This window comes from Homarus americanus, unplaced genomic scaffold, assembly GCF_018991925.1.
Source record: "Homarus americanus isolate GMGI-L3 unplaced genomic scaffold, GMGI_Hamer_2.0 scaffold500, whole genome shotgun sequence".
Lineage (NCBI taxonomy): Eukaryota > Metazoa > Arthropoda > Malacostraca > Decapoda > Nephropidae > Homarus > Homarus americanus.
The window spans coordinates 16,402-27,500 of record NW_024710735.1 but is presented as its reverse complement, the minus strand read 5'-3'; the positions used below and the strand labels follow the sequence as shown (position 1 = coordinate 27,500).

Here is an 11,099-nt window from a genome sequence, read left to right as displayed (position 1 = left end):
CTGTAATTAGTTAACTAGGTGAGGTGTGTAAGAGTTAAAATACCACTTTACCTGTAATTAGTTAACTAGGTAAGGTGTGTAAAGGTTAAAATAACACTTTACCTGTAATTAGTTAACTAGGTAAGGTGTGTAAAGGTTAAAATAACACTTTACTTAATTAGTTAACTAGGTGTGTAAAGGTTATAATAACACTTTACCTGTAATTAGTTAACTAGGTGAGGTGTGTAAAGGTTATAATAACACTTTACCTGTAATTAGTTAACTAGGTGAGGTGTGTAAAGGTTAAAATACCACTTTACCTGTAATTAGTTAACCAGGAGAGGTGTGTTCAGGTTAATAACAGTGTGACCTTAAGATGACCTGGGGAAGGAGGTTGTTTATCACGGTGTGGGGGAGGGAAGGAGGGAGGGATAGAGGAAGGGGTGAACGGAAGACTGTGTTAGTGAAATATGGAAGGTGATGTCCGTAGATGTTTTTACCGATTAGCCAGAGGTGTTAGTTCCGGTGTGGTGGTGGTGGTGATGGTAGTGGTTGTGTGGGGATGGTGTTGTGGTGTTGGGGTGGTGGTGATGGTGGTGGTGGTGATGGTTGTGTGGGGATGGTGTTGTGGGGATGGAGGTGGTAGTGGTTGTGTGGGGATGGTTGTGTGGGGATGGTGTTGTGGGGATGGTGGTGGTGTGGTGGTGGTGGTGGTGGTGGTGGTGATGGTGTTGTGGTGTTGGTGATGGGGGTGGGTTTTGTGTTGGTATTGTCGTGGTGGTTAGGTTAGGTTAGTTATTTTAGGTTAGCGTAATTGTACTCAAGGGAATTGGCATAGTACTCAATGGTTAGAATAAGTTGAGTCATTTATTTTGGTTGACAGGTTATAAATTAATCTGTACTCAGTTTTGATAATTCGTTAATCCGGTATAAAGTTTTCGTTAATCCGGTATAAAGTTTTCGTTAATCTGGTATAAAATTTTCGTTAATCCGGTATAAATTTTCGTTAATCCGGTATGAAATTTTCGTTAATCCGGTATAAAATTTTCGCTAATCCGGTATAGGGTGTTCGCTAATCTGACAGGGTGTGAGTCGAAAGAAAACGAGAGAGGGTTGAAATAATTAGATCAGACATGAGGGGAGACTCAGGTAATCGAATTTAACACATTTACTCATTCTAACATTTCTTAACGCCTTAGTAGTGAAGATTAGACACCTAACCTAACCTACCCTCACCTAACCCCTCCAACCTAATTCAACCTAACCCAACTCAACCTAACCAACCTAACAACCCACCTCACACCTCCTAAGTCGCATTAAGGTGTTTTATCATTGGGTAAAATAAGCTAGGTGGCTAATCTTCAGGTGGTCCAAGTAGACTCATTTGTATGTTTATAATGACGTATAATTAGTGAAATAATTATACACCTTTAAGAGCCTATAATGAGTTAACTTTATTTTAGAGAGAATTATTTGATGTAATTAGTTGAGAGTTTATAAGTATGTTTGAATTATATTACAATTTAGGAATATAATTAGTTGAGATAATTAACTCAAGGGCGTGTGTAATTAGCTGAGTGTTGTTTTTGACAAGGAAAAGGTATAATTATCGTATGTTGAGAGTATAATTAGTCTTACAGTGAGTATAATTAGTCTTACAGTGAGAGTATAATTCCTGAGAGTATAATTAGTCTTACAGTGAGAGTATAATTAATCTTACAGTGAGAGTACAATTAATCTTAGTGAGAGTATAATTAGCCTTAGTGAGAGTATAATTAGTCTTCAGTGAGTATAATTACTCAGTGAGTATAATAGAGGTGATTATAATTATATTGTGTAATTAAATATGCACTGGAAAAAATTGAGCGAGATTTAATATTTGTGTGTGTGTGTGTGTGTGTGTGTGTGTGTGTGTGTGTGTGTGTGTGTGTGTGTGTGTGTGTGTGTGTGTACATAGGCAGGTACGAGAGAGCGTATACAATGTGTTCATATACAAGGGGAATATACGTACGTGTTTATACAGAGCGGTGAATATATATACACCTCCCCCCTCCCCCTTCTCTCCTCCCCTCTCCACCTCTCTCTCTCTCCCTCCCCTTTGTACATTGAGGAATATACCTGTTTACACTACAGAGGTGACAGCACGGAAGGGCGTGAGTGGGGGAAGGGTGTGAGGTGGGGGAAGGGGTGTGGGGGAGGGGGAGTGGGGGGAGGGAGCGGGGGGAGGATAAATACCGGTTCTCTGATAATCTAAATATGACCCAAATGATAAGAGAAAATGGTCAAAATTTATCCCATAGCCTGTGCCAGCTTCACAGCTTTTGGTGACGTCAGTACCTGTGGTGACGTCAGTACCTGTGGTGACGTCAGTACTTCTGGTGACGTCAGTGCCTGTGGTGACGTCAGTGCCTGAGGTGACGTCAGTGCTTGTGATGACGTCAGTACCTGTGGTGACGTCAGTACCTGTGGTGACATCAGTACCTGTGGTGACGTCAGTACCTCTGGTGACGTCAGTGCCTGTGGTGACGTCAGTGCCAGAGAACCAGGAGGCACTTCTGTAGGCAAATTATCTGGTAACAAGAGAAAGAGCCGCTACTGGTGATGTGTTTAATTTCCTGGGGCCGCGGCAGGAGGACACGTCACCTGCATAATGGCGCTCGCTGACCCTTCTGCAGGAAATTATAAGTATGAAAAACCAGGTATCGCTGTCATGGAGAAATAGTTGGAAATATTGCTGGCCATTGTGTGTGTGTGTGTGTGTGTGTGTGTGTGTGTGTGTGTGTGTGTGTTCTCCATTTAAAAACGAGATTAAATTTATACAAAGAGAAAAAAAAGAGAGAGAGAGAGAGAGATCCTACATCTAAGGAGAAAGAAAAAGAACTAAATTTTTCAACACACACACACACACACACACACACACACACACACACACACACAACAGGAGAGTTGTTGGCCAAGAACCGTGGAGAAGAGGGCAGCCATTAGCGTTTTAATGAGGTGGTGGCCTAAGTGTACTGCTGTGGTGTACAATGATCCGATTCGACTTCTCACACCCCCACCCCCCACCCCCCAAAAAAATATCTTCACTACAGCCCACATAAAACACACAGGGCACGGGGAGGGGTGATGGAAGGGGAGGACAGATTTTTTAACCGCTGTTATATTATGGACAGGTATCAATGAACACCTGTAATTAATGGGGACAGGTGGTGCTTCAGGTGGGTGAACCCTAACCTATCCTTAACCTCTATGTTTATAAAGTAATGTTATTGAATGCCAAGAACTTCATTTTCTTAGTATCTTTTATCATATTTTCCTTATGTCTTCTCCTTCTACTCGTCCACCTTCTTATTCTTTTCTCTTGTTTCTATTTCATTCGTTATTCGTCTGTTTTTTCAATTATTTTGTTTATTTTTCTCTTCTTCTTCCCCTGTACTTCTTCTCCTCCCTCCTCCTCTCCTCCTCCTTTTCTACCTCCTCCTCCTCTCTTCCTCTTCTTCTCCCCTTCCATTTATTTTCCTTTATTAGCTGCTTCTTATCCACCCTTTATCTTCACATTCCTTCTCCTCTCTTCCATCCTCTCCACAACACCAATGCCTCTCACTTTCCCTTGCCTTTTCCTCCTTAGCCACTTTCCCATCTCCCCTTCCATCTACCCTCTTCCTCTCCCTCTCTTTCCCTCTCTCTCATCCTCTTCACAACCTTCCCTCTCCTCCAACTCCTTAACCACTCTCTTTTCCCTCTCCATCGTCTCTACCCCACACCTCTCACCCATCCACTTCACGACACACTTGTACTCCTACCTTCCCTCTCCATCCCTCCTCCCTCCGACCCTCTTCTACCCCTTTCATCCCCTCTCCACCACCACAATCAGTCCTCCCATTATACACACCCTCCCACCATTTCTCCCACTCTCCCTCCACCTCTTCTCCTCCCACCCCCCTTTCTCCTCATTCCTCCCACCCTTCTTTCTCCCTCCCACCCTTTTCCCCAGCTCCTCACCTTTCCCCCATTATCTGATTTCATAGGAGGGGGAAGAGGAGGTTAATTAGGGGTGGGGGAGGTCGAGGTGAGGTGGGGGAATGAGAGGGTGAGGTGGGGTAGGTCGAGGTGAGGGTGGGGGTAGGCCGAGGGTGGTGGTAGGTCGAGGAGGAGGGTGGGGGTAAGGGTACGTCGAGGAGGAGGGTGGGGTAGGTCGAGGAGGAGGTGGGGTGGGGGTAGGTCGAGGAGGGAGGAGGGTGGTGGGTAGGTCGAGGAGGAGGGTGGGGGGTAGGTCGAGGAGGAGGGGGTAGGGTCAGAGGTGAGGGTAAGGGTAGGTCGAGGAGGAGGGTGAGAGTAGGGCGAGAGGAGGGTGGGGTAGGGTCGAGGAGGAGGGTGAGGGTAAGGTAGGTCGAGGAGGAGGGTGGGGGTAGGTCGAGGAGGAGGGTGAGGGTAAGGGCAGGTCGAGGGTGAGGGTAAGGGTAGGTCGAGAAGGCGGGTGGGGTAGGTCGAGGAGGAGGGGTAGGTCGAGGAGGAGGGTAGGTCGAGGAGGAGGTTGGAGAGGACTTGTCAATATGTTATTCGGTATATATGTCAGCCAAGTTTTAGCTCGAGCGACAAGATCATTAGTGAGGAAATATGGTGACGTTTACAACCGACACATTGTCAAGCTCCCCACACACACACTGCCGTCACCCTGTCCAGGTTGGGGAGGGGTGATGGGGAGAAGAGGGTGATGGGGAGATGAGTGATGGAGGAGAGGGGTGATGAGATGAGTGATGGAGAGGAGAGGGGTGATGGGGAGGAAAGGGGTGATGGGGAGAAGAGGGGATGGGGAGGAGAGGGTGATGGGGAGGAGAGGGGTGATGGGAGGAGGGGATGGGGAGAAGAGGGGTGATGGGAGGAGAGGGGTGATGGGAGGAGAGGGGTGATGGGGAGGAAAGGGGTGATGGGGAGAAGAGGGGTGATGGGGAGGAGAGGGGTGATGAGGAGAAGAGGGTATGGGAGGAGGGGATGGAGGAGAGGGTGATGGGGAGAGAGGGGTGATGAGGAGAAGAGGGGATGGGGGAGAGAGGGGTGATGGGGAGGAGAGGGGTGATGGGGAGATGAGTGATAGAGAGGAGAGGGGTGATGGGGGAGAGAGGGATGGGAGGGGAGAGGGGTGATGGGAGGAGAGGGGTGATGGGGAGGAGAGGGGTGATGAGAAGAGGGGTAATGGGGAGGAGAGGGGTGATGGGGAGGAAAGGGGTGATGGGAGGAGAGGGGTGATGGGGAGGAAAGGGGTGATGGGAGAAGAGGGGTGATGGGAGGAGAGGGGTGATGGGGAGGAGAGGGGTGATGGGGAGGAGAGGGGTGATGGGGAGAGGGGATGGGGAGGGGAGGTGATGGGGAGGGAGGGGTGATGGGGGAGGAGGGAGAGGAGAGGGTGATGGGGAGGAGAGGGGTGATGGGGAGGTGAGGGGTGAGGGGAGGAGGATGGAGAGGAAGGGGTGATGGGGAGAGGAGAGGGGTGATGGGGAGAAGAGGGGTGATGGGGGAGGAGGGGTGATGGGAGGAGATGATGGAGAGAGAGGGGTGATGGGGAGGAGAGGGGTGATGGGGAGGAGAGGGGTGATGGGGAGAAGAGGGGTGATGGGGAGAGAGGTGATGGGGAGATGAATGGATGGAGAGAGAGGGTGATGGGGAGGGAGGGGTGATGGGGAGGAGAGGGGTGATGGGGAGAAGAGGGGTGATGGGGAGAAGAGGGGTGATGGGGAGAAGAGGGTGATGGGAGGAGAGGGGTGATGGGAGAGGAGAGAGGGGTGATGGGGAGGAGAGGGGTGATGGGGAGGAGAGGGGTGATGGGGAGGGGAGAGGGGTGATGGGGAGGGAGGGGGTGATGGGAGGAGAGGGGTGAGATGGGGGAGAGGGGTGATGGGGAGATGAGTGATAGAGAGACAGGGGGTGATGGGGAGGAGGGGTGATGGGAAAGAGGGGTGATGGGGAGGAGGGGATGGAGGAGGGTGATGGGAGAGAGATGATGGGGAGGAGAGGGGGATGGGGGAGGAGGGGAAGGGAGAAGAGGGGTGATGGGGAGATGGTGATAGAGGAGAGGGGTGAGGGAGAAGAAAAAAAAAGGAGAGGGATGGAGAGAGGGAGATGGGAGTGGTTAGGAGGGGTAAAGGAAGGATGGAGGAGGAGGATTATCATTGCATGTTACCTTAGGCCCCCCCTCTCTCTCTCTCTCTCAATATGTAAATCCCGCTGGTTCGAGGATATGAGAAAGACTGTGTCGATAAAGATATGTAAATAAGAAAAATTGTAAAATAATGCGAATCATGTATCAACTCAAACCTTTTTTTTTTTTCAGTAATTAGAACCAAAAAAATTCTCTGCAAGTTGAAGAAATTTAGTGAATAGTTTACAGGAGGGCGGCTGTGTGGGGTGGGGAGGTGGGGACCTCATTGCCGTGTCACCATTAAGAGATGTAGGACTGTTAATGGCCAGCATAATATTACAGTTCCTTCAGCATTATTATTTTAACTTCTCAAGGTAGAACTCAAAGGAGCTTGAGGGAGGCTTTTGAAGGAGTGATTAAAATTTGAGAGAAGAGATAATAATAATGATAATAAATAATAAAACATTATAAAGTATAACCAGAAGACAGACAGACACAAACAACAAAACAATAAAACGTGATGAGAAAGAATGAATGAGAGGAAGAGTATAAAATCTTTTACTCAGAACAGAAGGTAGAGACTCTCACCCTCCCTCACCCCTCTCCTTACTTCCCACCCCTCCCAATCCTCCTCCCCAACCCCAACCCCCTCCCCACCCCCCCACCCTCCCAACCCCCACCCTCTCCCCACTCCCTCCCTCACCCCTCTCCCACCTCCCCCACCCCATCCTCCTCCCCACCTCCTCCCACCTCACCCTCCCTACCTCCCCCCACCCCTCTCCCCACCTCCTCACCCTCCTCACTCCCAACCTCCCTCACACCTCTCTCACCTCCTCACCCCTCTCCTCACTCCCTCACCTCCCTACTCCCTCACCCTCCCCCACCCTCCTCACTCCCTCACCTCTCCTAACCCACCTTCTCCCTCACCCTCCCTCACCCTCCTCACTCCCTCCCCCTCCCCGTGGCCTGAGGCCTGGTAGACTCAGCTCCCAGACGATCAGAGGCTAATACAATAAGCATTATACTGTACAAACACACTCCAGGGTTCCTCTGGTCTAATGTGCCACACCGATCACAGCCCCTCTCCCCTTCCCTCCTCCCCCCACCCTTCCCTCCCTCCCTTTCCTTTCCCTCATCTCTCCTCCTTTACTCTTCATTTCTCAACCTTTCCCCCATCTCCCATATCCCTCATCTCTTCCCCTTTCCCAAATCTACCCTTCCTCATCGCCCCACCCCTTCCCCATTCTTTACCTTAGCTTACATTTCCAACTTCTTCCCCGTCACCTGCGAATCCTTCCTTCCCGCACTCTCACCAGAACCCCGGGCCAGTAGGTTGCCTGTGTGTGAATTTTACTTCACAATGGCTAGTTTATTGTGCACCCATACTATCCTGTGAGCGGTAGCGCAAAAGGATTACAGAGTAGAGTTTATAAAAGGGTCATAATAATTAACCCCGTGGTCAGGATATTATGGCACTGAATGTTACACAGTATTTCATTTACATTATTTGTTTAGTTCTATACATAAAAGGTAACTATTCACAACTGCTGGAGTACAGGCGTGTAGGCAGTATGTCTGGCCTCACTTTGTTATTCACATTTACGTGGGAGGTATTCAAGCACATTGCGTATTTGGTTCTGTACATGAGAACTGATATAGTTACTAAGTGCAAAAAAGTGGATACAATCTTAATATGTCGGCTATCTTGCCATTAGAGATGAAGTGTTGTGCCATTTCACACACAGTGTTGGACCTGTCCTAAAAGGTTCTATCTTCACACAGTCGAGACGTAGTGTTCAAGTGTGGCCATATGTGCACACACTTTACATTTAGTTTTGTTTACATCTGCTTGAGGAACATACTGCCAGAGGTACTTATATCCTAACCTTAATCTAGCGGTTACAACATCTTGTAATCTAGTGATCTTGTTACTTGCTCCCTATACATGTTTCACTTGATACATCTCATCATGGTCGTGTGTGGCAGTCCCCGTTTCTCTATTTATTTTTATCTACGTGTGTATACAACTGGACGGCCAGGCTGGTTCACGTCAATAACAGTGTCCGACTGTATTACTGAGATAGGGCGGGGCATTACACAGCTAGGTGTGTACTGTGACCCGACACTGCCGCCCCACCAACACTGCCGCCCCACCAACACTGCGCCCCACCCCTGCCGCCCCACCCTGCCGCCCCACCAACACTGCCGCCCCACCAACACTGCCGCCCCTACCTGCCGCCCACCAACACTGCCGCCCCACCAACACTGCCGCCCCACCAACACTGCCGCCCCTGTACTGCCGCCCCACCAACACTCTAAGACCGGACACGATCATCATCCACGGAGATCACTGACGGAGGTGGGGGTGATTGAAGGAGGCTGGTTGAGGTGATTGAGAGGCTGGTTGAGGTGATTGAAGAGGTTGGTTGGGGTGATTGAAGGAGGCTGGTTGGGGTGATTAAGGAGGTTGGTTGGGGTGATTGAAGGAGGCTGGTTGGGGTGATTGAAGGAGGCTGGTGGGAGGTGCAGGAAGAGCTGTGGTGAGTGACTGAGTGCCAACAGGGCTGCTCCCAGTGCCTCTGATTGTTAGCGTGGGCAGTCTAGTGTTTCTGAATGCCATAAAACCACCAGAGCCACCAGAGGCACAGGGGCACCAGGCACCAGAGCCACCAGAGGCACCAGAGCCACAAGAGGCCAGAGCCACCAGAGCCACCAGAGGCACCAGGGCACCAGGGCACCAGAGCCGGGCACCAGAGGCACCAGAGCCACCAGAGGCACAGAGGCACCAGAGGCACCAGAGGCACCAGAGCACCAGAGGCACCGAGGCACCAGAGGCACCAGGGCACCAGAGCCACCAGGGCACCAGAGCCACCAGAGGCACCAGAGGCACCAGACAGAGCCACCAGGGCACCAGAGGCACCAGAGGCCGCAACCTGGGGCACCAGAGGCACCAGAGGCACCAGCCACAGGCACCAGGGCACCAGAGGCGAGCCACCAGAGCACCAGACCACCGGGCCACCAGCCAAGGCCACCAGACAGAGCCACCAGGCAGAGCCACCAGGGCACCAGAGCCACCAGGGACCAGAGGCACCAGACACCAGACCAGACCAGGCCAGAGCCACCAGAGCCACCAGAGCCAGGACACCAGGGCCAGGAAGCCAGGGACACCAGGGCACCAGCCCAGAGGCACCAGAGCCACCAACCAGAGCCACCAGAGCACCAGAGCCACCAGAGGCACCAGGGCACCAGAGCCACCAGAGCACCAGAGCCACCAGAGGCACCAGAGGCACCAAAGCCACCAGAGGCACCAGAGCCACCAGAGGCACCAGAGCCACCAGAGGCACCAGAGGCACCAGAGGCACCAGAGCCACCAGAGGCACCACAGAGCCACCAGAGGCACCAGAGCCACCAGAGGCACCAGAGGCACCAGAGCCACCAGAGCCACCAGAGGCACCAGAGGCACCAAAGCCACCAGAGGCACCAGAGCCACCAGAGGCACCAGAGGCACCAGAGCCACCAGAGGCACCAGAGCCACCAGAGGCACCAGAGCCACCAGAGGCACCAACAGAGGCACCAGAGCCACCAGAGCCACCACAGAGGCACCAGAGCCACCCAGAGGCACCAGGAGCCACCAGAGGCACCAGAGCACCAGAGGCACCACAGAGGCACCAGAGGCACCAGAGCCACCAGAGGCACCAGGAGGCACCAGAGGCACCAGAGGCACCAGAGGCACCAGGAGGCACCAGAGGCACCAGAGGCACCAGAGCCACCAGAGGCACCAGAGGCACCAGAGGCACCAGAGGCACCAGAGGCACCAGGAGGCACCAGAGGCACCAGAGGCACCAGAGGCACCAGAGCCACCAGAGGCACCAGAGGCACCACAGAGGCACCAGAGCCACCAGAGGCACCAGAGGCACCAAAGCCACCAGGAGGCACCAGAGCCACCAGGAGGCACCAGAGGCACCAGAGGCACCAGAGGCACCAGAGGCACCAGGAGGCACCACAGAGGCACCAGAGGCACCAGAGCCACCAGAGCCACCAGAGGCACCAGAGGCACCACAAAGGCAAGAGCACCGGCACCAGAGCCACCAGAGGCACCAGAGCCACCCAGAGCCACCAGAGCCACCAGAGCACCAGAGCCACCACAGAGGCACCAGAGCCACCAGAGGCACCAAAGGCACCAGAGGCACCAGAGCCACCAGAGGCACCAAAGGCACCAGAGCCACCAGAGGCACCAGAGCTACCAGGGCACCAAAGGCACCAGAGCCACCAGAGGCACCAGAGCCACCAGAGGCACCAGAGCCACCAAAGGCACCAGAGCCACCAGAGGCACCAGAGGCACCAGAAGGACACCAGAGGCAAAAGGCACCAGAGCCACCAGAGGCACCAGAGCCACCAGAGGCACCAGAGCCACCAGAGGCACCAAAGGCACCAGAGCCACCAGAGGCACCAGAGGCACCAGAGGCACCAGAGCCACCAGAGAGGCACCACAAAGGCACCAGGTGCCCAGAGGCACCAGGAGCCACCAGGAGGCACCAGAGCCACCAGAGGCACCAAAGGCACCAGAGGCACCAAAGGCACCAGAGGCACCAGAGGTCAGAGTTGAGGCTGCGTCCTGAGAGGTCAGGAGAGTTGAGGCTGTGTCCGTGAGAGGTCAGAGAGTGAGGCTGTGTGTGAGAGGTCAGAGAGTTGAGGCTGTGTCCGTGAGAGGTCAGAGAGTGAGGCTATGTCCATGAGAGGTGAGAGAGTTGAGGCTGTGTCCGTGAGAGGTCAGAGAGTTGAGGCTGTGTCCGTGAGAGGTCAGAGAGTTGAGGCCTGTCCGTGAGAGGTCAGAGAGTTGAGGCGTCCGTGAGAGGTCAGAGAGTTGAGGCTGTCTCGTGAGAGGTGAGAGAGTTGAGGTTGTGTCCGGAGAGGTCAGAGAGTTGAGGCTGTGTCCCAGGAGAGGTGAGAGAGTTGAGGCTGTGTCCGTGAGAGGTCAGAGAGT

At 52.7% G+C, this 11,099-nt stretch overlaps 1 protein-coding gene across 1 annotated transcript in view; it reads left to right on the top strand.

Moving 5' to 3' along the window:
• The window catches only part of LOC121868022 (basic proline-rich protein-like), a gene marked incomplete at its 5' end in the record, with an annotated part of 16,007 nt that extends 5,242 nt beyond the window's left edge, over nt 1-10,765 (top strand). Inside the window, 2 exons of the mRNA XM_042368651.1 lie at nt 8,747-9,807; nt 9,937-10,765. Coding sequence (XP_042224585.1) covers nt 8,747-9,807; nt 9,937-10,765 — 1,890 coding nt within the window. The remainder of the gene's footprint in view (nt 1-8,746; nt 9,808-9,936) is intronic.
• Nucleotides 10,766-11,099: the final 334 nt, after the last annotated feature.